Below are 26,645 nucleotides of genomic sequence, written 5' to 3'. Positions count from 1 at the left end.
CTGGTGCCTGGCTCTCAACCGTGTGGTACCCTGACTCCCCGCCCTTCTGGCTGCCTGGCATCTTGGTAAACCCTTCTCTAAGTACCTAGAAACACTATTTCATAGAATCGTAGAATGGTTTGAGTTGGAAGGGACCTTAAGGTCATTTAATATAACCCCCCTGCCATGGGCAGGAACACCTTCCACTAGACCAGTTTGCTCAAACCCCCTTCCAACCTGGCCTTGAACACTGCCAGGGATGGAACACTTACCACTTCTCTAGGCAACCTGTGCCAGTGCCTCACCACCCTCATAGTGAAGAATTTCTGTACCTAACTTAAATCTGCCCTTTTCCAGTTGGTGGTAGGTTCCTTCATGTTCAGGTGTTCTGCATTAACTTGAAAGAAGGCATAACAAAATCTACAATGTGTATATATATGTGTATTGCACTGTATGTGATATATATTACACACTGTTTGATCTTAGCCAGGCCAAGAAATCATATGTATATGCTCCTGAGGTGGGAAAACATAGAATCATAGTATCAACTAGGCTGGAAAAGACCTTTAAGATAATCAAGTCCAACCATTACCCAAGAACTGCCAAGACTACCACAAAACCATGTCACTGAGGGCCTCATCTACATGTTTTTTGGACACTTCCAAGAACAGTGATTCCACCACTTCCCTGGGCAGCCTGTTCCGATGCCTGAGCACCCTCTCTGTGAAGAAAGTTCTCCTAATTTCCATTCTAAACCTCTCCTGGTGCAGCTTGAGGCCCTTACCTCTTGTCCTATCGCTTGTTACTTGGGAGACTGACCCCACCCCACTAGAACCTCCTTTCAGGTAGCTGTAGAAGGGTCCCTCTGAGCCTTCTCCATATTAAACACCCCTAGTTCCCTCAGCTGTTCCTCATCACACTTGTGCTCCAGACCCTTCACCAGCTTTGCTACCCTTCGCAGCACCTCAGTGTCTACCTTGGAGTGAGGAACCCAGAACTGAATGCGGTATTTGAGGTGTGGCATCACCAGTGCCAAGTACCTGAGGGGATTTACTGCTTTTGAAGAGAAATGCGTTTATTTTCCTTTTTTTTTTTTTTCTTTTTTAATTATAAGATTCAACACGTCTCAGTAATTTTTTGGTAGATCACACTAGGACCTCACCTCCTCGGCTGCTACACACGCTCAAGTCTCCTCAGGCAGCTCACTGCCACAGCTCTGGCCTGTCCCATTCCCAAGGGTATATCTTCCCGACACGCCATCGCCACCTCACCGCCCGGGAACGTCGGTGATCCCGATGCGCCGCTGAGGGCCTGCAGCCCCTGTCCCCGCCGGGATCCCTCGGCCGGCAGCAGCGGCACTTGTGTTGGAGCGGCGGGGCGGTACGGCGCCCCCCCGTGGCTGTTCCGCGCCACGCAGGCACCGACGGTTGGGAGCAAGCGCGGGGCGGGGCGGCCGAGGCACCACCCCGTGCCCCGTTGGGAGAGCCCATTGCCGGGGGAGCCCGGAGGAGGGAGGGTGGCGAATCTTCCCGTTGTCGTTGCCCGGGACGGCGTTCGTCGCAGTGTGCGCCGCCGCCCCAGAGTGTTGGGGGGGGGAGTTGTGCGTTTCTGCGCTGGAGGGTGGGTTTCTTCTCCCTCCTATCCACCCCTTTCCCGCGCTTCGCGGTGGTGCGGTCACGGGTCAGGCCTGAGGCGTGGCGGCGTGAAGCGCTGTCAGAGCTGTGTTGCGAGGTTCAGCCTTGTGCCGGTACCGGGAGCTGCCACACCGCCATCGCCGCCGCCATGGAGCCCCATCGCTGGCTGCCCCTCGAGGCTAATCCCGACGTGAGTGCCCGGCTCGGGGGTGGTGAGGAGCTGGCGGGTGCGCGGGAGGGCGGGCTGCCTGTCCTGTCTGCCTCCCTGCCGGCGGGAGGGAACGAGGATGGCGGAGGGGAGAGAGCTTGGGGCTGCTCCGCGTTCAGGATCGTGGGGTGAGTGGTGGCTGGTGTGGGCAAGGAGTGGGGAAGGTCTTAGCCAGCGGATATAGCCGGAGTCTTAACTCTCTCCTGTTTTCTGCTTGCTTTTCAGGTCACGAATCAGGTAAGCAGCTTTTTTATTTGAGGTAATCTTTAGTGCCTCCGCAGCTTTAGGCCCATCTCCTTTCTTTTTTAATGTAGTAAAGGCTCTTGCTTCTCCAACGAGAGTAACCCCTTCCTATCGTGCTGGTATCTGCAATCAGCCTTCTAGTATTGGACCTCTGAATCCTCCAACTACGTAGTGTCATGAAAAGATATTATATGAAAGAAAAAAACAGTAAAGGAAAAGAGCATAGATGTGGTCTGACTATTAATGTAATCTCTGATGTGTTTCAAAGTGGTTTTCAATTCATTAATGAATTATTAAAACGTTATTATATATTTATATATAGTGTATGCCAGTTCTGGACCTGTATGCGATGGCTTTGTCCACTTGTATGGATCTACTTACATCACTGTGTTACAATGTTGGTGTTTTTTTTGTTGTTGTTGGTTTTTTGTTTTGTTTTAGGGGGGTTCCCTAACAATAAAAAATAATGTAATTTTACTGCATTTGCAGTTTGCCACCTGTTCACAACAATATCCACATGATTTGTTGTTTCTGGTTTTCTTAGCATAGTAGAATCCACACTAGAGGAAGGAATCTTGTTCTAGTCCACAAGGTAGTGTAAGTACTGGATAAAGTCTAACTGAAAGGAAATCACACATACTTGAACCCTGCCTCATGTTCTCAGTGGTAATCTTGAGTACCTTTAACAAGCATTAGAGGTCAGATGTTGGTCCCAGCAGGCCTGTTGATAATGGTAAGAATGATGTTTAAGCCAAAAGACTCTAAAGCTTCCAGCAGTAAGATGACATTCTTAAAATTATATTTTTGAAATATTTTGGAAATTAGAAATTTCTTTGTGTGAAAAATATAACTTTTAATTGTTGCTGTAATGTACTAATTTGGTCTGCAGGATGGTGAAGGGCCTTTTTGATGCTGGGTCATTTTGAACTTGGCTTTGTAGTTTCCTAGGACAAATAATATTGTAGTTCTTGCAGTATTGCTGCTGTGGAGCAATCTGAGAAGTTTTTAATCCTGGTCCTGAGTTAAAATTGACAGCCTTTACTGGGAGCTTTCCTGGAATGGGTGCTATGATTTCCTTATGGTTTAGATATTCTTTTAATTTTTTAAATTCAGAGGCTAAATTCCTGTTTAGAAGAATGAAAATGTGGATAAACACTAGTAGAATTTCAAATTTTCCAACTTCTTATCACATTCCAGATGTTGAGATGAGTTCATCATGGTACTAATGAAGTCCTGTCAGCTGCAAAGTAAAATTGAGTTAGAAAAACTAATGATTTTTTTTAAATCTGAGTTATCTTGTATCCTTACATGTTTATATTGTATAGAGAAAATCCTAGAATAATATTAAATGAACAATTCTGTGATCAAAAATCTCTCTCTTTTGCCCACTGGCTTTGCACTGATAATGGATGGTATATGTCAGTTACGGTTGATCATGGACTATAAAAACTTTTACTCCACAAGGATTTTTTTGTTAATATTTCTGTACAGAAAAGGCCACTTTAGACCAGTTGGGCTTCCTCCTGCACTGTATTTTGCCAGTCTTAACAAGCAGTGGTTGTTGTCATTATTTAGACTCAGAGATGTATGTTTAAAAAGAAGGGGGGGGAGTGGTCAGTGTTGAATATGAATACACCTTGCATTATTTAGTCATTGCTTTTTTAATCTCATCAGTACAGTGGTAAACTGTGTAACAACAGGGCTGTTAGTCACTAGTTATTCATATCCTGTTTAAAGCAACAACAATAGTAATTAAGATTCAGATGAAGTTGCAAAAGGGTTTTTAAAAAATCTTATGGAATTATTTGCAAGGACAGACTCTTTTGTGGTACTCTGTGCTGTGCTCTGTAAAATATGTAGAATTCTTAAGGGAAAAAAAATACACCAAAAATGTTGTGCCCCTAATATTTGCAATATATGTGTCTAGTAGTAGTTTAATACATGTATCTCTTTACATAGACATCTTGCTATGTTGGGTTTTTCCCTATTCTTTAATTGTATTTTATTTGTCTAACTTGAGTATAGGGGCATACTACTTCTGTTAAGTGCTGATGTTATTGGTAGGTGTGGTAGTGAACTCCTAAACCCCCCAAAATTCCATGCACCTGTAAGATGGGTGGATTTTAAGTATTAGATTCAAATGAGAACTGTCATTGTGATTTAACAAATGCTTAGCCTATTTTTGTCTAATAACTTTATTCCATTATTTAATAGTAAGTAGAAAGTAAATGTACTAAATACATAGTCTTTTGCTTTTCCTGTGTTCTTAACATACTGTGTACTCTCTAGTTTTGAAATGTATGTTGTAAATTTGAGACTCTTTCAACCTTTGTGGTACAAATTCAGGTGGTACTGGAGAAGAACTGGTGTTTTTCCATTATGCGATATGTGAAATCTTTACAAAATACCTTGAAAGTTTTTCTCTGTCTGAAAGTATTTGTGTTATAATACAGGTCTAAGAATTTCTAAATCCTAAGTGTATGTTGGACCTTTCTTTATATGTATGTGTTAGAATTATTTAAAGGTTCAGAAACTAGCTGCTGAGGATAAACAGGAATGTTCTTTGTTAGCATGAAAGATTTCCAATGGCACTGACTCACTCTGAATCCTGCAGCCAGGTATCTGTAGTGATATTTTTAAGAGAGAAGTCAGCATAGCTAAATGTGCTAATACAGTGCTAATTTATCACTCTTACTTTTTTTTTCTTCCCTTCACTTTTACAGTCTTACAGAATGAGTTGTTAGTCCACTGCTGATACAGAAAGATTTCATGATTCATCATTTAAAAAGCGCTACTTTGTGTACAGTGAAGACAAAGAATGTTTTTTTCTCTTTGACCTGGGTGGGGTTGCATGACCAGTGCTACTCTTCTTCCTCAATCTCTTAGGAGGTTTTCCTTGCTAAGGGGAGAGAGAAAACAGAAAATGGGTTTTGCCTGTCCACTGGTGATGTTTGGCTTGTTCTCTTATCTTGCTCTCAATTTCTTCTACCATGAAAAAAAGAAGTCAGATTGCATACAAATTTTTGGAGTGGAAAGATCAGACATAAGCTGCTTGTTCTTCATCATGATGTCGCTTCAGTCTAGCTTGCGACCCAGGAGAGATTCCCTAGCAAGGATAGGTAAACAAAAGTGGTATTGATGAATATTTTTTTTGTTCTTCCACTTTTCTTCATTCTTTCTTACCTTTCTTCATGTCATGTGTTCCAGGAAATATCCTTAGTTCCTAGCTCAGGTACAATTTAACTCATGCCTTCGTAATATCCAGATAAAGATAATTGCGTTGGATTATGAAGCTTAAACACTGGCTTCAGGTAGTTCAGAGTTGAAGTACTGAGAGTAGGCTGTCCTTGGGTTTCTCTTGCCACATAGAGCTTACTTGCTGGTTCTTAGTTTCCTCCCAGCTTTCTCAGGCCTGTGATCCTGCAAGTTTTGTTTGTTTTAAGCCATTAAGGTACTGAGAGTCAGCTACAGAAAGAAATTAATTTTAGTCCATGGATGACCCTGCAAGTTGTGACTTTAAAGTCACAGGAGCAGTAAAGATCACAAAACATAGAACAAATGGCAGAAACTGGATATGAATAGAATCAGTCTTAGCCCAGTTGGGAACACATTTCTTAATGCTGTCAGGCAGATACAGAGATTAATTATCCCAAGGAAACAAACTTTACTATTCCTAGATAGTCCTTCCATTTTATGAACTCTGTAACACTATCACGCAACTTTCCTGGATAGAAAACCCTATTCATCAGAGTCATTGAAAAGGTAGTTCCCATAATTCCTGAAATCCTTTGGGTTGTAGTACTTCTGGATGAGCTACGGTGTTGGAGTGAAAGCATGTTGAATGTGAAGAAATGGAGATGTCCTTCTGAAAATGCTCAGCTAAGCTTGCTTATTTTTTTTTAGTTGGGGGTGGGGGAGTGAAGCTTAACTGTTCTGTTGTAAGCAGACTGAAAACAGCAGATAGTGTGTATGTTTGGAAAACAGCCCGTTGTTATGAGTGTAGCCTCAGAAAGTGGAAGACCAGGACTCAGTTTGTCTCTTTCTGTAAAGACAATACACCAGGAAGCCTTCCACAGAGCCAACAAAGGGAAGTGTTGAGACTATGGCACAGCATAGCAAAGCACAAGGACAAATATGATGGGGTTTTAGACATCCCCTACGAGATCACTTGTTGAATGGCTTCTTCTAGTTTAAAATATCGCAGCCTATCTAGACCTCTTACTGAGTTTATGGAGGTAGATCTCTTGCAAAGAGAAAACTATAACTTATTTTTGGGTTTAGAGCATTATTTATATGAATAGTTGAACGATTGACTTACATCCATCTTTGTATGGATCCTCAGTAATTGAAAGATAAGAAAATCATGTATTTAATTACTGTGCTTGAACTTGCCACTTCTGTCCTTTTATTATGCCCTTTTTTTGCTCAGTTTCTTATTTCTGTTTCAATGACATGAAAATTGTAACAAGGGAACACTGTCTCGAGGGCTGCTTAAGTGAATGGGGTACTACTGTTTGGAAAACAAGTGTTAGTGATTCATGTGATAGGTTATCTTGTTGCACTGAAGATGCTGTTCCCTGCTTGTGTTTTCCTTTAGCTTAAAGGACCAGCAAAATTGGTAGAATCCAGTTGGTTTAGTATACTGTAGAAATAATCTATATGACAGAATATTCCGGAGAATATATTGGTCTGGCTCATACCCATTATGAATGATTGTTTAAGTCATAGAAACAGGTCTCTAAATGTTTTCCACAGCATAATGTGCTATCCTGTTTTGAATGAGTGGCTCAGTAGCTGCATGTCAGGACTCTTGTTTGGAGCATTCACAAGCATTATGCTCATTTGGAGCATTTTAAAGCTCTCTCTCACTGGGGCAATTTTTGAGTAAGCCTGGCTCAGATGATTCAATATACATATGTCCTGGCATACTAAGTTTTGAAGCTCCTTCATGGATACGTTAAAAATATATACCTCTCATTTTGATGATAAGAAGCACTAAGTTAGTGTTGCTCTCCTAGACATCCTGAAGAAACTAATACAATTGGAAGGGTAAGAGTTTTGTGAATTTAAGGTTTCTCGCATTTTTTTAATGAAGTTGAAAGTCTTTCGTCCTCCTTCATTGCAAATTAAAGAAAATTGTGATGCTAAATAGGCTGCATTCCTTGAACTTTATTATGAGGTCCTGAAATACAGTGCTTGAGGATATTAATGAATTTGTAACAAATCTTGAATTTCCAAGTAAGTTTATTATAATGAGCATCTCTTGTTTGAGCAAGACCATATTGCAGCCACTTTTAAGTGCGGAGTAGTTGGTATAAGAAGAATAATGCACCTTATGTAATTTACAGCCATATTACTTGCTTCTGGTATGCTTTTTGATCTGCTGTATAGAACAAAAGTTTCTACAGCTACTGCTGTCTTGTCACATCAGTAATTTTGAGTTAATGGTCTGAAAAATGCCCTCTCTAAAATATATTGAAAGAATGATCTCTTAATTTTAAATCTGTGAATGCAATCATGAAAGAATTAAGAAATACATCTGTATAATGCCCAAACAGTAAAGGAATTTCACTTCTGAAACAAACAGGTTTTTGTAATATACCTCTAGAAATGATGTATAAAGAATCGAAAGCAAATTATTGTGCAGTTATATTTGTAATATAGATTATTTTAATAAGAAGTGGATACTTAAAGACGAATACAACCATCTATTTGTGGATTTGTATAAATTGTAATGTAAATGTTTTTCTGTTGTATTTTTTCTTGGTGATAATTTCATTAGACATATTTTATGCAGTGTCTTATTACTTTCTATTGAAAAATGAGCTTCAGTTTAACAAAATGCCAGAAAATCTTATGCTTTAATGGAACACAAAATTTTAATCCTCTTAATTGTCTTATTTAGATGTGGTCTCTCTGGTTTCTAAAGCCATAGGTGTATTTTGTTTTTGCAGAAGAAAGTCTTAACTGGGGTTCTGCTGTGAGACAGTGATGCTCTAATCCACTGAGCACAAGTACAATAAAATGTAGATTCTGTTCGTGTCTTGGTTTGCGTTTAGAAGAGGATTGCAACACTTGGTTCTTCCCACAGAAGCTCTCTGATTTTCGCATCTGAGTGTCTGGAACTGTTTGCGTGTTTTGCCAGTTTTATGTTATCATGGTCCCAACTGATATACAAGTACAACAGTAAAATGTGGAAAACTCAGTCTTGACTATAATGCTTTAGTATTTAGACTGTGGCATTCTTGAAATATTTGTGAATGCCATCCAACTTTAATTGCACTTAGATTTCAAAGGCTGTTTTGTTTCAGTGTTTGTCCTCAATTTTTTACATGCAAGTGACAAGGTGGAAAAGATCATTGCTACTTTAGACAATATTTAAATTGTGCATGTTACTTCTACTTACAAACTACTTCAAAAGTTTTCTGTTAAAATAAAGCACATCCTTACTTCTTACCCTACTCACCCTTTCCACATCTCCATCAACCCCATAAATCAAATATTCCTTCTGACTGTGTAACAGGTGGCAGAAGGACTATTTTGAACTGCTGAAGTCAAGTACCCTAGATCAAGACGTTGCTAGGTTGCCTGTGTGTTTCCATCCTACTTTTGAGGCTCATTTAAAAATAAGTAGTTAGGCATGAATTTGTTTTTATTAAATACATTTCATGAACCTTAAATGTAGGTAGTGTGTATCAGAATAGAATCATATTTTAAAGATAACCACTCTCAGCTTCTTTCAGTGCCTAACAGTAGGTTAAAGTAGTCATACTGAACTTGAAAATACCATGGGTTGTCATAGGTAGCATGCCTAAATGTGCTTATTGTAATGTTTTTCCTAATAACTAACATTTAGACATACAGATTTGCAGTTTGTAGAGATTTAGAATAGAATCAGGTAGGCTGGAAGAGACCTCCGGAATTCTGTAGTCCAACCGTATTGTCTTGAAAAGATTGGTCAGAAACTTGTCCAGTCCTGAATTCTTGAAAGGATGAAACTCCACAGCCTTCTGGGCAACCTGTGCTAGTGTTTAACCATGATCATTATTTTTTACATTTATTTTTGAACAGTTTACTTACCAGGTTCAAATTTCCTGTCTGCCAGCCTCTCTCCATTGTTTCTCATTGTTCTATTGTTCTACTGTGTATTGCTGAGATGAGTCTGTTGCTATCTTCTCTGCACTCTTCCTTAGCTAGTTGAAAAGAGTAATAATCAGGTGAGAAGGAAGGGCCTTCTGGAATACTGGGGAGGGGGAAGGAGAAGTTCATGACCAGTGCAGAGAAGGGGGGTGTGTGTAAGGTAATTTTGAAAAGTAACTTTGTGTGGGAAGAAAAAAAAAAACCAACAAAAACCTGGTGAAAAAAACTGAAGTATTTTCAGAAAGGTATTTTCATAAAAGTAAAAGACAACAGAAAATATGACAACAATCAGTAAAAACCAAGTTCTAAAAAAGTTAATAAGCTAGATACAGATGTGTGGTGGTGGTTGTTGCTGCTGCTGTTCTTCCTGTAGCCTTGGAATAGGTAGCAATGCGATGAGCAGTAACTGAAAATCTTAACACTTGTGCAGATCTAGAGAAATACAAAGCGACTATTTTATGTTAACTGAGTATGTATTATTAGCTAAGAGAAAGTAAACAGCTGAAAGCAAGTGAGCCGTCAAATACAGCGTAAAGTACCCTAACTGCTCTGTCCAGCAGATATCTAGAACAAAATCAGTGGGTAATTGTAAATAACTGGAATGCAAAGCAGCAAAGGTCCCTCTCTGTGCATGACAGTATTTGAGAAGCATACAGAACTGCCTGCTGTCCTAAAACAGGGATGCTTTTGTCAGTGGGGAAGGGGTTGCTTCACCTCATGGTGCATAACTGGCTCCTTTTTGTACTGTCATCTTTGTCTGCCCTAGGAAGGAGCTAGGAAAAGAGTGAGGGAGGAAAAAGAGGAGGTTTAATTTAGTTATTACAAAGGTATTTGTGTAACTTGCAAAAATTAAAGCTGTTGCTTGTGACATCTCTTTTTCTGACCTTCTCCCTGACCTTGCTAAACACAGTGTTGCCTTGCTTTTATCCATTCAGAACATAGTTGGAAAAGATTACTTATCTCGCTGTGTCATTGATTGAGCTCTTTTTTTCTTTTCGTGTCTCCACATTAAAAATAAATTCCAGATATTTGTTTCAAGGGTTGTTCCCATCCTGCCATCTATATTCATCTGCTGTCAGTCTCTTTTACAGAGAGGCATATGCTGCCAGTTTTTATCATCTACTTACTAAATTTTCTGAAGGATACGTCTCATTTTTTCCCCAGGCCTGAATTAACCCCTCTTGATACACAAAGATTTCCTCTTTGCCTGTTTTGGGTCTCTCCTTAGTTGTTGGGTTTTGGGTTTTTTTGTTGTTGTTTTGGCTTTTTTTTGGTTTTGTTCTAAAATGAAGATTCCATAATTATAATTAAAAAACCGCTAACAAACTACTAAACCTACTATTGTTAGGCTCCCTGTGTATTAGGATCACTGTTAGTTGTACTAAGCCTGTGCTCTTGGTGTTCCATTACTTCTAGTCATCACTCTCATATACCAAAATTTCTAATTTCTTAGATTGTGAAGTTTCTAGAGGTGTGGTACTGTGAGAAATGAAAGGCGCCCTATATCTGTTGTTATGTTGAATATCTAAATGAGAAGTTTGAGTAGCTGTTCTTGGGTTTAGGGAGCATTTGGTTGTATTGGGGTTTGTGGTTTTTGTTTATTTTGCTTGGTTGGTTGGGTGGGTTTTTTTTCCCTAGTGGTGTGGAACAGGTCAGGAAAGCCTAAAGCACTTATCTGATAGCAGAATGTGATCCTTGTAGATTTTCTCTTCTGGTTGTGGAGTCTTTTTCTAGGTGAGTGTTGCTTTTATTTTGCTGGGGTTTTGCACCCTGATTTCATGTAATCTTGCAAAATAATGTTGTTGGGTTTGTTTTTTTTTAGTTGCCATGTTTTTCCCTCAGTTTAGAATAACAGCAATAAAAATGATTTAAAAATTAGTAATTGGCTTCATAAGAAAAAGTACTAGAAGTGTAATTTATATTTTAATTCACCCATACAGGTATTCCCTCTCCCTTCAGATATATTTTTGTTTCTCACAATGTAGTAATCCACAACCTAGAGAGTTAGTTAAAAATGTACTGTCTTCTGTGTCATCAGCTAGTAAATACTTAAGAGTATTAAAAGTTTCCCTTTTCCTCATTTTCATTAAAAGATAAAAATTTGGCCTTCTTCCCAATCTTGACAATATTTAAAGGTGGTACAGAACCAAAAGAGCTTGGGGTACTGCATAATGAATCTTCTGAATGTATTTTCTTAGTGTACTTCAAAACTGTTACCTTTGTTTTTAAACTAGTCAAAAAGGGGACGTTAAAATTTATATCGCCTTTACTTGCTTTTAGTTTTGATTTCACATCTTGCAGTATAAAATGGAAAGGGAATAATGGGTTGTGTAATCTTCGTGTCATGTCTGTCCCCCATCCCCAACAGTGGCTGCAAATTGCAGCTACATTCTTCTAAAACTTAAGCATATGTATACTTTCTATGGTTTTGCCCCTTGTAGAAGATACTCCTAAGTGTTACTAGGAAAAATCTTCTTTACTCTTTATAAAATACCTTTTTCCATGCATTTGGCTTCTATATGAACTCTCCTTTATATTTCTAAATATTGAGTCAGCCCCTTCCTATGTCTCTTGAAAGACAACCACCTTTCCTTTTGCCCAGAACAAGTTAAAACTGGTATTTGAAGGTACCTCATGTTAGACCAAGACATTTGTATTTTTTTTGCATTTTCCCCATGTTGTGTGTTAATAAAGTATTCCTATTGGATATTTCTGACAGCTGTATCTATGTAGGTATGAATCTACCCAAACACGGCATAACTGTTACTGAATTCTTGTGTGGATATGTAAACCTGCTCTCTAGCTGGATTATGGAAAGAAGAGAGAGTCATCTATGCCTTTCATTTAGGCTTATCTTACATGATTCTTAAGCATCTTTATTGCAAATGTATCAATAAATAGATTTCCTCAAATAGCATTTGGCAGGAAGTATGATGAAGCTTTTAAAATAATCTTTCACCTCTAAGAAATGTAATGGGCAAATTTCTCTTGTCTTCTATAGCATCGCTATTCGGAACTGCAGAATTAAGTTTTGTTAAGAGCTGGCCGAAGAAGTGCATTAGGAGTTCATTGGCTTTCCACTAGAGAGAGTAGAAGAATATACTTGCTGCATGATTTTTTTTTTCCAGACATTTAAATTTGTAGCTGTTTATTAACAGACTTTCTTTATTTTAAACTTGAGAGCCCCAGGTGACTAAGATTTTCTCACAGATTTCCTGTGTGTTCTTCCCAGCAGAAATATAGAAAGTTGTGGGAACACTTGTATTGTCCAAAAAAGTCAATATTTCACATCTTTAAGTTTTACCAGTAGAAGAAGTGTTTCAAAATAGGATTTGTGTATGCCACAGTGTGCAATTAGCGTTTTCTCACAATTATGAGTACTCAGTGTGTGTATAGTAGCAGTAGTTTGTAACTTCAGTTAGGTAGCTCTTGACTCTGATAACACAAATATTTCAAATTATTTTAGATCACATATTGGTGTACCACAAAACAGTTGAAGAATTAATAAATCTTCTTGGAGTAAAAGAAAAATATCTAACTAAAAAGTGAGCACCAATTATAGGCTAAGGTTGTCAGAGCTTATTATGTACTACAGTTTTTTGGGGCTTTGGGGGTTTGTTTATTTTTTTTTTCCTTAAGTGGCTTAGTGTTAGGTAAAACTGTAGAATCACAGAATGGTTTGGGTTGGAAAGGACCTTAAGATTGTCTAGTTCCACTTCCCCTGCCGTAGGCAGGAATGCCTTACCCTAGACCAAAGGTCAACCAAGGCTCTGTCCAGCCCGGCCTTGAATGCTGCCAGAGATGGAGCATTTACCGCTTCTTTGCACAGCCTGTTCCAGTGCGTCACCACCCTCACAGTAAAGAACTTCTTCCTTATATCAAACCTGAACTTCCCCTGCTTAAGCTAAAACCCATTACCCCTTGTTCTGTTGCTACAGTCCCTGATGAAGAGTCCCTCTCTGGTGTCTTTGTAGGCATAGCTATAGTATAGGAAACATAAGCGGACAGCTTTTATCTTAGATGCCATTCAGAAGTTCTAACGAGGCAAATGAAAATTACTTGAAGATTCGAGATCATTGTATGGTACTTAACCTTTATCTACTTCAAAAGTGTTACTCAGTCACAGTTTGGAAGGATTGTTGTTTTTTTTTCCTTTCTTTCTTTTTTGAAAGGACACCTTAAAAGGTGCACCTACTAAAATACATATCTTGTGTCTCTCTGCTCAAAAGGCCAGAGAAGGTCATATTTTTTTTGAGTTTCTGAAAACTAGCATTTATAAATAAACATGGAGATTTTGTGTGGTTTTTTTGTTTTGCCTTACAGTTTATTCAGTTGTGTTTATTAAAACTTGAACCTTGTTTATTCTTCTTAAATTTTTTAAAATATAGGTTGTTGCAGTGTATTTCATGTTATAAATACTCTGTTATGCTTCTAAAAAGTTAAGTATATGAGGCTACTCATTTAATATTAATCCTATTTTTTTTCTTTTCCAGTTTCTCAAACAGTTAGGTATACATCCTGACTGGCAATTTGTAGATGTTTATGGTATGGAACCAGAACTGCTTAGTATGGTGCCAAGACCTGTCTGTGCAGTGCTACTTCTCTTTCCAATAACAGAAAAGGTAAATGTTTATTTAATAATCAGCTAATCACTTTTGTTGTAAATGAAATGGACATGAACAGTTCAAGTCTTATACTTTTGGTATCATAATAGAATCAAGATGAGACTCAAACCTTATTCAAGAGACTTCTTAATTAAAAACAAAATGCTTCCTTTAGAACCTTTTGATAATGCATGTATGTTTCCAATTTCTTTTCAAGTTGGAGTGGGAAGAGCTGATACAGAAGCACAGAGAAATGTGTTTCAGGTTTCTATTACAGTCAGTTGAAGACTATTTTTTGCTAAATATGCACTGTGAAATGGCTCAGTTTGGCTACTTTTAGCAGAAAGCTACAATAGCATAGGCAAGATAACAGGGAGGATGTACCTAGCTATATCAAATGCAACTGTGTTTTGAGGTTTTGTACTGTTGTACTGACCAAACTTCAGTTCACTTTCAGTTCAGTCATCACTACCAATATGGCTTTAGCTTCTTGGACACATGGGGCATATTTCTAAGGCGAAGAGAACTCTCCCCTCCCTTCCTCCTCTACTTTAAATTTTGAAATACTTGATTTGGGTAGATCAAGTCTGTTTATTTTGTCTTCTCATATGCTTCTGCAAAGAGAAGACATCCATCTTGCATATCTTCTTCAAGTATTACATAGGTTGAAATGTATGATTTATATTGATATTTCAATTTATAAAACTCTAACATGATTGTAATAAGGTCTTCCAAAGAGGTGAAACTGCCCAAACTTCTTCCTTTGAATGTGTATCTCAAAAAGACTGTATGGCTTATAAGGACAAAGCAGTTAAAGCATTTAGCCATTAAAGCTTAACTTTTGTAACAGACCCCATTTAAATAAAGAGTGATTCTTGCTCTTTAGGTCCTGTGACGTTTTGCGTTCTCAGTTTCTCCAAAACAGCAGGCAGTCCCTTTTAGGCTTGATTTCAGCCACCTTGATAGTTTTAAATTTAAGCAGACTCTTAACTGCCCTCAGGAAATTTAATTTCTGTCACCTTTAAGGTGGTGGTTTGTGTGCTGTGGTTTCTGTCTGGCTTCTTGAGGTACAGGTCTGAGGTCCTTCTGTGACTGTCATTTTTCTCTTGCCTTGCTGCCTTGCAAACTTCCTTTCTTGGATCATACCATGGGACTATCATCCCACTGGGAAGAGCAACCCTCCTCTTGTTCCAGAGGGTGTATCTGATTTCATCAAGAAGCATATATCAAAGAGAAACAGAAAAACAACATATGCTCTGGTGTGTTGGTCAATCAAATTTCCTCAGTTTATTGAGGTTTTCTCCAGCATGTAAATCTAGCAGAGACGTAAAGGATACGTGTCTCTATCAACTGGGAAGCCTGAATGTGTGAAGGCTGAATCTTTAATGTGAAGTCCCAGTGTTCTGAAGCTTTTGTTGTTCAGTGTGAACACCACAAGACTCTAGGGCATTATTTTATTTTTGGAGTACTTTTTCCCTCCTCAGTATCTCTTTCAATATAACCAGTATATTCTGCTCTCATTTAATTATTGTTTTTCTTGGCTGTGTCTACTTTTATAAAAGTGTGTCTCAATTAATTTTGTTGCCCTTATAAATACTTTTCTATCATGTCTTCGTTGGTCTGTCAAGAAGTTATTTTTTTTTCCATGATTCTTATAAATCAAGTTGCTTAAACTCGTGTTTAGGGCAAAATACTCTTCTTAGCATACAGATGGTCTTAGGTTTACTCTCTAGTTTAAAGGTCAATGACTTTCTTAGTCTGTATTGTAGGTTCCATACAAAGTGAATGCTGTGAGCGTTGAGCATTTTGGGCATTGCCCAGTGAATGCACGTGTGATGGGATAGTTTGGGTTAGGAGGGACCTCTTGAGGTGATCTGCTCTAATCCTTGCTCAAAAATATGTTTTTGGTATTCTCAACATTTACATATTTATTTTTGCCATGGAGTTAATTTTTGTTGGTAGGGAGTAAATGGCAGCTATATTGTATATATTGTGTACAGTCTCTAATCTGAACTTTGGTCCAATTTCACAGACATCAGAATTTTTTTTTCTCAGTTAAGGCTCTTTAATTTGTAGTTAAGTGGTGTCAAATTAAAATGCTTTGTAAGTGCTCTTACTATTCCTTGGACCTTCCAGGCCGGCTCCAGGCGTGGAATCATGACACTGGAAAGATTTCTTGTTTGTCACTGATGGTACACAAAGTCTGAGAAAAAAATTCTCATGGGTTTTCAGGGAGAGTTCCTTGATAACATTGTGCATTCAAGGTTAGCTTTTGTCGTACTTCTATAAAAAGCATATCTACTTCAGTATTTTTTTTGTCTCCAGAAGTACCTCGTAAAAGGGAAAGGAGGAAGAAAGAACAACACTGGCTGGAATATTTTCTTTTTTCTTTTTCTTTTTTCCCTGTTTGAGATGAAAATCTTTTAAATAATAATAAAAAACAAACAAGCAAACCCCCCCCCCCCCAAAACTGCCCGTCCCTCATGAACCACAAATCAACAAAACCATATTCGACAAAAAAAACCACAAAAGCAACACACTGTTGTACAGTAGAACAGATTTTAGTCAATTATGATCTTTACAAAACAAGTACTTTATATTGTTCAAAGTAAATTCTTTTACTAAGAATGGAAATATTCACTTTATGAATGTGGCTTTCAAGGGGCCTGTTTTCGTGCCATGAGCTTTACATACATTTTATTTTATATTCCTGGAAAAAATGAAATGTAAAAATGGAATTTGTAAGAATGCTTCATGCTGATTAAACACCTGAAGTATTCTGGTTTGCTAGTACTTTGAGACCTCTGTCCTTAAAAGCTTTTTGTTGGATTGAAGAGAGGCAATGACAAGTGCTCAGGTCAAAGAAACAGTTTGAACTTTTTTGAAATTATGCTAGAGAACAAGTGTTGAAAATGGTATTTCAAGTGTGACTTGAGTAAGTTCAGTTGAGTAAGTTTACATGTTAAGTGTTTCAAGTTACAGGTTGAGTTTTGGTTTTATTAGTTAGGTGGTGCTTTGTTTAATTTATTTTTGCTTGAATAATGTAGCCAGTTAGCTACAGTAGCCATTTGCACTATTTGTGAAATCTGTAACTTTCCTTCTAGTATGAAACCTTCAGAACAGAAGAAGAAGAGAGAATAAAAGCTAAGGGGCAAGATGTCAAATCATCAGTGTATTTCATGAAGCAGACCATTAACAACGCCTGTGGAACAATTGGGCTAATTCATGCTATTGCAAACAATAGAGATAAAATGAATTTCGGTAAGTTTGAGTTGGGGATTGTTAGTTGGTTGGGTTTTTTTTTCTCTGCTTGCTTTTCCTTTTTTTTTTTTTCTGTTACCTGTGGGGGGGCATGGAAGGAAGGTTACATTTTGTACTGTTTTCTCTGAATATAACCATTCAAAAAGGATAATCTCTATTCAAAGGGCATTTCTCCCTGTAATTATAAAACTAGTATTTCATGCTAATCCACAAACTAAAGCACTCAAAAAATTGAAAACTGCAGCTGGTAGCAATTCCTCGCGCAGTCAGCGTTCAGTGTCTTAAAGATACAATGTAATTCTGTCTTTACCTCTTTTGTTGGATATAAGCATTCTGTAAACTTTGAATGAAGTTGGAGTTAAAGCATGGCTCATAATTATGACATTCTCTTTTTTTTTTTTTTCCAAGAAACCAATTCTTCACTGAAAAAGTTCCTAGAAGATTCATTATCTATGACTCCTGAAGAGAGGGCCAAATATCTAGAAACTTACGAAGTTAGTATCATGTGTTTTTACTTAAAATGGTGTAAGAATTGCTTGCATTAGCAGACACTGTCCTTAGGACTTGATCCAGTGAAGCACTCTAAGAATTCGATTTTACATGTGAGCTTGTGATCAGTTGCTACAAAGCAAACCCTGCTTTGGTAGTTCAGTGTTCCTGCCTGCCCGTAGCTCAGTCAGCAGAATGGATTTTGTCAATGTTCCTCATCCATATTAATTCATTGGCTTAGTTTAAAATTACTTTGAAATGGATGAGAAATGTATGCATAATCTTTTGGAGGTTCAGGATGCAGTTTAATGGTCAGTTTAAGCTGATAACGGGGCTGAAAGGACGGTCCTTCTGCTGCCTCCCTTCATTTTTGTACCTTCTAGTCATTTCTCTTTGGCTATAGCTATTTGGGGCACACAAAGAGCTGATGTGGCTGAAATACAATCTTTCCCCCACCATCCCAAACAATTAGATGAGCTAGCTGGTAATGTGGTTAGCCAGATCATTAGTGCTCTTTGAAAGGATGTAGCAAAAATATCTGGTTGTTAGTGGAAGGGGAGAATGCTGGTGTTGCTGCTGATGGTAATGATGATCCTCTCTCAAAATGAAAATCTTAGTGATTTTTTAGTCTGAGTTCCATTTAAGCTTACTGCAAAGCTCTCAGGAATATGGATGTTACCATGTGGTTGAGGGAAGTAGTAACAAACAGAAACAGCAGAGGTTTGATGACATTTTCTGTAGAAATATTGGGACACAAGATGTCTAATCAAAGCTTCTGTCTCAAGTATTTTGTCTGCTCAAGAAGTAATACATACTAAAACCACTTCCCTATAATAATTTCTGTGTGTAAAAGTGCCATTACAAACTGTATTTTATTTGAATTGACTGTAATGAAAATGAAATATTGGTCTCCTGAGATCCTTGGAAGTAGAGTTTATTTGTTTATTAAATTATTATTATAATCACTGAACAAAAATAGTTACATCTATGGTATTTGATCAAATGAAGAGCATACGGTGATTCTTAAACCACTGAAAATTTCTCATTTAAAGTCTGATTGAAATATATTTTAATTTTAGGCTATTCGTGTCACTCATGAATCCAGTGCCCATGAAGGTCAGACTGAGGTATTCATTTTTTAAAGAAATCTTTGTTAATAACTACTTTGAGTTCAATATAATTGAAATGAAAATAATCTTGTATTAAAGGTTTACACTGAAATGGAGCTCATTGCTTGGTTTGCAGTATTGTCTCATTAGTCAAAAATGAGGGCACAAAATCAAATGGCATAGCTGGGGCAGAAACCAAACTTGAAGCTTGCTTATATGTTTTGTTTGTTTTTTCTGGTTTGGGGTTTGTGTGCTTTGCAATATATTTTAAGATTTTACCTAACATAGATGAGCTTTTCAACCTTCCTTTCAAACAGCCAGTAATACTATTTTTAATGAAAGCTGAGGTTTTGGTGTGGTAAATCTGTAGGTAGGACTGTAAGATCCATAGTAATCATACAAGGGGAACAGATATTTTCTGAGGGTCTGAAAAGTTTTTCTTAAGGAAAAGAAATGGTGCAATACTTGTTGTGCCACTATGTGTGTGCTGTTTGTATACAAATACTAATTCAGATAAATTCTCGCTAATACATATTTTTATAAGCTTTTATCCCACAACAGACTGGGGGATAAAATCCCAAGCCCCACAAAACATAAAAAAAAAAATCCCAGAAACAATGAAAAAAATGTAGAATAAATATAAACGTAACAGTCAATATCGTTTTGCTTCAGTCATATTAAGGCAGGTTTCCATCTCTGGTTCAAATCTCAGTAATTGTTCCACAAAAAGAAAATTTATTAGATTTTGTTTGCAGTGCTTTGTTTGACAACGAGAGGAGCCCTCCTCTGTTTGGCTGAGACTCCAGTGGCTCATCTGCTTGCTTTTTTTTTTTTTCATGTAGCACAGTAAGTGAGGTTTTCTTTCTTCATATGTCTTGAGCAGTGTTTTCTAAACAATGCAGGAAAAAGCAAAGCAATCCTTTCTGTTCACTCTTGCCGCACCATCATGAAATGAAAATTGGTTTAACCATTTCTGTTACAAATACTCCACTTTGTGTGTGATGTTTTCTTTAAAAAAAAAACCCACTCTTCTTAACTCTTTCTCCAAATTAGTCAAAGGTTCCTCATTTCGAGAAGAAACTTCAGAAGAAATTCTTATTTCTCTTCCTTTTCTAAGGGAGAGACTCAGAAAGAAAATCTGGTCTGTTTTCTTTATAAATGAGTCCTTTTCTAGGTATTCTTAGCAAGCTCAGTAAGAGAGGGGCAATGGAGATTATTCTCACAAGTTGCTGAAGACTGAATCTCTTCCTGAGATCTTTGTGAATGGGAAAAGCTTCTTTAGTTATTTTGATGTACTGTGACATTGATCCATGGAATGGCTTGTGTATGGGTTCCTTTGGCAGAAATTATGGAATGATTGGGAAAAAAAATGCAAGGACTTTGTAGTTCCTTAGAGCCTTCATAAAGATTCAGGAAGCATCTTAGTGGTAATGGAATCTCCTAGTAAGGGACAGTTAACTTTTTGAACTTCCACAAATTAATTTGTTTCCTGATCAAGATAACCACAATACAAAAGACTAATAATTGTGTGGAAAGGTGAAGACATATTTTTTTCATGGTAAAAATTTACAAGATTGTTTTAGCAACCATGTCTAAACACAAACATTGAATAGGTAATTTTCCTGCCAGGCATTTATTATTCCATTTTGCATAGTTGAATCTGGAAGTAATTCAATATGGATATTCCTTAGACTGGTAAAATAACTTTTTCCTGCCTTTCTGTTTCCAAATTTGAAATAGTACAATGGCTGAATACTTGTCCTAGGACCATTTTTCAGAAGTTCTGATCCATCAAAACAAGGAGGGAAGAAATAAACAAGTTATCTCACTGGAACATCTAACTGCCTGAAGATCCCATCCTACCACACTGTGGTTGAATTGGCATTGAGGCCTCCCCTTTCATCTGTATAGGAGGAACTGTTTTACTTTAGAGTTCTTCTTAAGCAAAACAATCTGAAATGTGAATATGCTGGGAAGTGTAATTGACAGTTGGAGTGAGTTCATTTCCTAGTCTTGTTCTTTCTAATGGTACACTTTAAATGTTGCTGTAGACTTCTTCATGTAGTGGTAGAGGGATTGATGAACAGCCTGCCCCTGAAGATGCTGAGGTTAGCATATGCAGGTCATGCAAAGATGTTAACTTGTCCTGCAGGATAAGTTGATAATTTCTAGTACTTTTGGTGCAAGAGATAAGAGAATCCCATTCCTCCTGCATGCTCATTACTGCTAGGGTTACTTTCCTGAGAATTCTTATTTCCTGTCAGAGCTGGAAAAGAAAGTGTTTGACCTTCTATGACTCTGTTGGGTTTTTGTCCTCTCCCCTCATCTGTGACTCCTCTTCCCCCCAGAACAGCCAGGGCATTTTTCATAGAAATCTTTCCTTTTCCATTTTTTTATGTAGTTGCTTAATGATAGTAAGTGCTGTATCTGTGTGAGCAAAAAGTCCTCTTACAGAATTAAAGATTAAGAAAATGTGCAGCCTACTCTTTTAGGATAATTAACTTGGCTTGTGTGCTTACTAAGGATAGCCTGCTGTGTGGATATTTCTGTCCCTTGGGTAAGTATTGCATAGTGCTGTCCACTCGAAATCTTCTGAAAATGTTGCTTAATCTCAACTGTGTTAGAGTAACTTCCAGAAGCGGAATGTATGGCAGTCAGCTTTGCTGATTTGGCTAAGAAACTAACTGCTTTCAAGAATTTATTCTTTCCTTCCAACATGCAAAACACGCCATCAGACCACCAAGGTAAAAGTAAAATCTTGTGGAATTTTGAGATGTAGAAGGTTTAAAAATAGCAAAGAATGCAGAGAGTTTTGATACCTTTTTTTTTCTTGGCTGTCGTTTCTCAGATATCTGAGGGTTCAGCCTTCAGTGCTTCTAATTAAAGCCCTTATTGGCTGATTGCTCTTGGCAGTCTTGCTAAGTCATCTCAATTTTTTTCTTTTTATTATCTCAGGGATACTTGATTTGTGTGATATACTAGTGGATTTTCTGCTTTTGCTTCTGTTCCATGTGTGTATTTCAAACCTCTAAAGCAGGTTTATCTAGAAATAAAAGGTTAGAGGTAGCACAGTAAAGCAATGCTATATTTCTGGTATCTCTGTATTTCATCTTTTTGTCTTGTCTGGTTTGTAGGATTTGTTTCTATTTTAAGATAACCTGTAATAAGTTTTTTAATTAAGTTTTGAAAAAGAGTTATATTTAACAGGATATTTATGTACCTTTAATATTTGTAGACTGTAGATTCTACATTTCAGTTAGTGATTGCTGGAAGAGAAGAGCTACAGTGATCAGTTTGTTTCTGGGATTTATTGTTAATATGGAGTCTATTTAGATGAAGCATTAAGATGGATTGAAGCTGAGAGCTATAGTGTGTCTTGCCTTAACGGGTGCTTTAACAGCCTTCCTAAGTTTGATAGCTGCGATTAACTTACCTAGTTTCAAAAAGCAAAACAGCTTACACCCCACAAAAAAATCCCAACCCAAATCCCCTTTTATGGGCCATCTATAGACTGGATTAAACTGAGTATTTTGGGGAGATATTTTTGTAGTAAATTACGTGTAAATTTTTAATGAAGTTTACTGAATTTTTATTAAATTACTTAATATTTTCTTAAAAATAGAGAAAGTTTGGGGTTTTTTTCACCCAAAGAGACTGAATTTTAGGAACAGTTAAGCAGTTTTAATTTTGCTGATTAATTTCAGGTTTGCAAATTAAAAGGATTATAAATTTGGGCTTCTGCTACAGGCAGATTTTGGGCCAGGTTTGTTTAAGTTTATATGTTAAGATTTACAGATTCTGTGGGTCCATTTAAAATTACTTTCATATCAAGCAGTAAGATCTGGGAATAATTCCACTGAAGTGTGGTGTTAGTTTCAAGGGTGGGTTGATTCTGGTCCCATGCTTGAGTATCATAATGAGGGCAATTAATCTAAGACTCTTGTAGCAGTCTTTCTGTTAAATTTCATGCTGCTAAAGCATACACTTTCTCAAGTGACAGGTATTTCATATCCAAAGTTGCCAAAAAAAAGGGTCTAGGTCTTTACAATAAAGCTTTGTGGATCCAGCTTGCTCTCCTTACGGTTTGATAGCTTGTGAAAGGCAGCTATTGCTGAGACTAGAATAGTTGTCAGCTACTCAAGATCCTCTTTATTTCATAGCACTGATCAGGGTTAGGTTCATGGGTTTGGTGGTTTGGTTTTTTTTGTTTGGTTGGTTGGTTGGTTGGTTTTTTTTAATTTTTACTTTATTTCTATCTCAGGTTGCTTTCTATCAGAACAATCATAGTAACTTTTCAAGTAACAGATAAAAAAATCTGAGGGTAGAGTTTTCTGAAAACAGGAAAAATGTTATTACATGAGACTTTTAGGCCTAGAGTCTTTTGCAAAGCAGGTAGCCCTTTTGAATTTGGAGTTGTGGAAGAAACTTATTTTGCATCCTGCCTACCAATTTTCATTAATATAAAATGTTACTGTATTGTTTCTTGAAAGAGTTGGAAAGGAGGAAGATGCAAAGGCACAGTTGTTATAGAAATAAAGCAGAAATTGGTAGAAATTGTTTAACTCAGTCAAGCACTGATACACTTTGATACCTAGAGGGAAGTTATTCCAGTTAGAAAATATTATCTGCACTGATTCTTGAAATAAATGACCTTTTTAGTATGTGACTATGATAATGTGAGTAGCAAGATTTTTGTTCTGCTCTTGTATTACTGACATCCATATTCACTACTTTGCAACTATGCTTTATTACAGCTCAGTTCTACAGTAAGGAAAATGGAGAGCTATACCATATTAGTCTTTAAAAAAGTACTTTATTGGCCTTTAGTCAAGGAATTAGACCTAGAGAATAATCTGTATTCGATTTCTGCATTTCTAATGGCTTTGACATGCCTAAGTCTTGCTCAAGTGTTATCCTGGTAATAGTATCTGAAGTTTTAGCCAGGTGTATGTGTGTGTCTGTGGTTGTTGAAATCATTCTGGATTGTCAGTTTATCTACAGTATCTTCTGTCTTCCATCAGCTTCCCAAACAGCTTCCTGAAACTGCTCATCTTGTAGACTTGTAGGAGCTAATGGTGGCGCAGAAGTGTTAGGAGCACATTCCTGTGAAGAGAGGAGAAAGCTTAGCGAACTATACTTAGATCAGCTTTTGCTTCTGTGCACAGCAAATACTCAAAGTAGTTGTGGTGTTAAGTAATTGGCAGGCTGTTTGTACAACATCAAGATACTACTAACTGCTGACAAATGGCTTTCCGTATCACTTTTTGTTCTAAAGTTCAAATGATAGAGTGAACTTTCTATTATGTCTTGTGGTAATTGCGGCATATGGAACCACTTTTGTGTTTTTTGGACAGGGGAATTTTAGCATGGTTTATGCATTACTGCTTAGCAGAATATGATTTACGGTCTTTGGGAAGTTGACTTCTTTTAAATGTTACAACACAGCTCAAAATAATGTTTCAATCAAGCAAATAAATATAAGTGAAATGGCCACTTGAAATACCTGTGTTAAATGTTATTTAGAGGAATAATAAGAGTTTGATTGTGTTCATGGCCTAAATTTGCAGGAGAAAGTTAGGAGTTCTCAGATTCCTGGTTTTCCTTTCTTTTCCTTAGAGGCTATTGAGACTGTGCAACTAAATGAAGTTTAACCTACAGTATTTCAGTTACTAGTTATTATGGAAGAGAGAACTGCAATATAAAATAAATCAACTGTTTCAGGGAGCACAGAGAATACTGCCTTGGGTTCTGTAACTCCTCCTGGTTTTTTTTTTTGTTTGCTTGCTTTGGGTTGTTTGGGGTTTTTTAATACACTTCATACGTCTATTTACCAACTGACAGCTTTGACTACTTGAACTATATGTTGGGCTAAATGAGGCTCAGAACTGAGCAGACTGAGGTGCTGTGTCTGAGCTGCCACTTAAATTGAAATAACATTCTTGCACCTCATTAGACCTCTGTCAAAAATATTTATGGTGGAAAAATTAGCCTTTGAAAATCAAAATTGGTGTTTGACGATATAAAAGTCACAAGAAAGAACTGGTCTCAGATGTTCACAAAAACCTAAAGTACTTGTGCACATCAGTAAGTTTATTTAGATAAACTTTTTGTTCACAAGTATTATCAGGAATATTATTAACATGGATTGAACTTGGCAGCCACTAAAAAAGCTACCACAGCTTGATTCCTTACTTAACTCAAACCATGTCTGCAAACTGTAGTCTGTAAACTTGTTTAGTGTGTCTTGAGAACTGTAATCTTCCTTGGAATGCACCAAATTAGACTTTGATCACAGTAACAGTCGTTAACATTGGCAAGAACTTAGAGTCAGTGCACTCTGTTCTCAACTGCTATAAAACTTGAACTTTCAAAGATCTCTGGTTCCCTGGGGCATTACAATTTATTGTTAGAGAAGCAGCATAAAGGAGCTTCCTTTTCACTCCTGCCAAGTACATATGGTAGGATTTTTTTTTTCTAAAGCATCCCATATTCCTGTGTTTCTTCTGAATAACCCATACTCTTGTAAAGAAACATTTGCATCTCAGGAGAATATCAAATCAGTTATATAACTGTTTCTGATTTTTGTTTAGCTTAGCATTACAGAACAAGCATGTAATCTGTCCTCTAAAGGCAATGAAGTTGCCTAAAAATGTTAGCTTTAGCTTTTTCTCTTTTATAGCCTACACAGTAGAAGTATAAAAATGGACTTACTAGAATTATGTGAAGCGTTTTGGAAATGATACTAGATCAGTTTTTAATTCACTGCATTGCTATGTTATTTAATGCATCAGGGTTTGATACATGCATCAATCTGATTTATAAGCAATTTTACTGAGCAAATAACTAATAAGGTATTAATACAGTGTTGCTCTGAATTGTTATTCTGGGTCTTATGCTTAACTGTAAAATCTGTATGAAGTAACTCTGATTCCTAGGATGTAATGTAACTATAGAGGATATTCGCACCCATAAAGCAGCCCATGAATTTAAATAACAAGTATATAAGAAATAAAAAGTGAAAATAACAAAACGTTTCTGCGGTTTTGCATCCAACATCTCTACCAACCAACTGCCATAAGTTTTGGGTTTGGTTTGTGGGGTTTTGGGTTGTTTTTTTTTCTTAGGTTTTGTTTGTTTTTTGTTTGTGTTTTTTTTTCTTGTTTTGCATCTCTCCAATGTGTAACACCTCTAGTGCTGTGCTTGCACTATTTGTGTAAGAGACCACAGGCAGCAGGCTGTAACCATCTGTTTGCTCACAGGAATTTTAGCAGGCTGAGCGTGACAGGTGATGGTTGAGTTCACACTCAACCCCTTTTCCTCAGGCAGAAGAGAATCTGATTTGGTTCTTTGTTTATTTTTTACCCAACCACTAATTTTGGAGCATAAAAATTATAAGAACTTAGAATCCTTAGGACTGCCCCAACATTTTACCACTATGGCTGGAGGTAGACAGTGGGCTAAAACTACTTGGAGCATTGATGTTGCATCCACAGACTTTGCTCAAGGAAGCATTCTAAAAATATACACTCAGAGTAATTTGAGTTGGAAAGGACCTTAACATCATCTGTTTCCAACCCACTTGCCATGGACAGGGACGCCTCCCACTAAATTGGGTATGCAACAATGCTGTTCAGTTCATTCAAGAAAAACAAACCTTTCAGAGGGAAAACTATTTGGAAAAAATACAGTTTATTTAGGTTTTGGAGAGCTCCCTAAGCTTTGGAACTTTTTTTTTTTTTTTTTGTAATTTCACTAATCTTTGATCACAGAAGTCACCATTGTGATAATCTAGCTTGACTTTTGCCTAACATAGCCCATAGAACTGAAGTTTAGGTCTTCAGAGAGAGATAAATTATCACTAATTTTGATAAGATTTCTTTTTTCCCTTTTACTTTTTTTTTTTTTCCTGGGTGCTCTGATCTCACCATTTTTCTCATCCCAAGCTCTGTCTTTACCCATTATGTCTAGCAAAGTAATA

General features: G+C 37.3%; 1 protein-coding gene across 1 annotated transcript in view; it reads left to right on the top strand.

Annotated features, from left to right (window-relative positions):
* The first annotated feature begins 1,613 nt into the window (after positions 1-1,613).
* Positions 1,614-26,645, top strand: part of UCHL3 (ubiquitin C-terminal hydrolase L3) — a 44,488-nt gene continuing 19,456 nt past the window's right edge. Inside the window, exons 1-6 of the mRNA XM_061367725.1 lie at positions 1,614-1,803; positions 2,047-2,058; positions 13,698-13,826; positions 16,913-17,069; positions 17,478-17,563; positions 18,638-18,685. Of these exons, the coding sequence (XP_061223709.1) occupies positions 1,762-1,803; positions 2,047-2,058; positions 13,698-13,826; positions 16,913-17,069; positions 17,478-17,563; positions 18,638-18,685 (474 nt within the window). The 5' untranslated portion in view covers positions 1,614-1,761. The remainder of the gene's footprint in view (positions 1,804-2,046; positions 2,059-13,697; positions 13,827-16,912; positions 17,070-17,477; positions 17,564-18,637; positions 18,686-26,645) is intronic.

This window comes from Neopsephotus bourkii, unplaced genomic scaffold (assembly GCF_033783945.1).
Source record: "Neopsephotus bourkii isolate Nb327-2 ecotype Australia unplaced genomic scaffold, CSIRO-AGI_Nbou_v1 NB_1394, whole genome shotgun sequence".
Taxonomy (NCBI): domain Eukaryota; kingdom Metazoa; phylum Chordata; class Aves; order Psittaciformes; family Psittacidae; genus Neopsephotus; species Neopsephotus bourkii.
The sequence above is the reverse complement of the archived record's forward strand: the minus strand, read 5'-3'. Positions and strand labels throughout refer to the sequence as shown.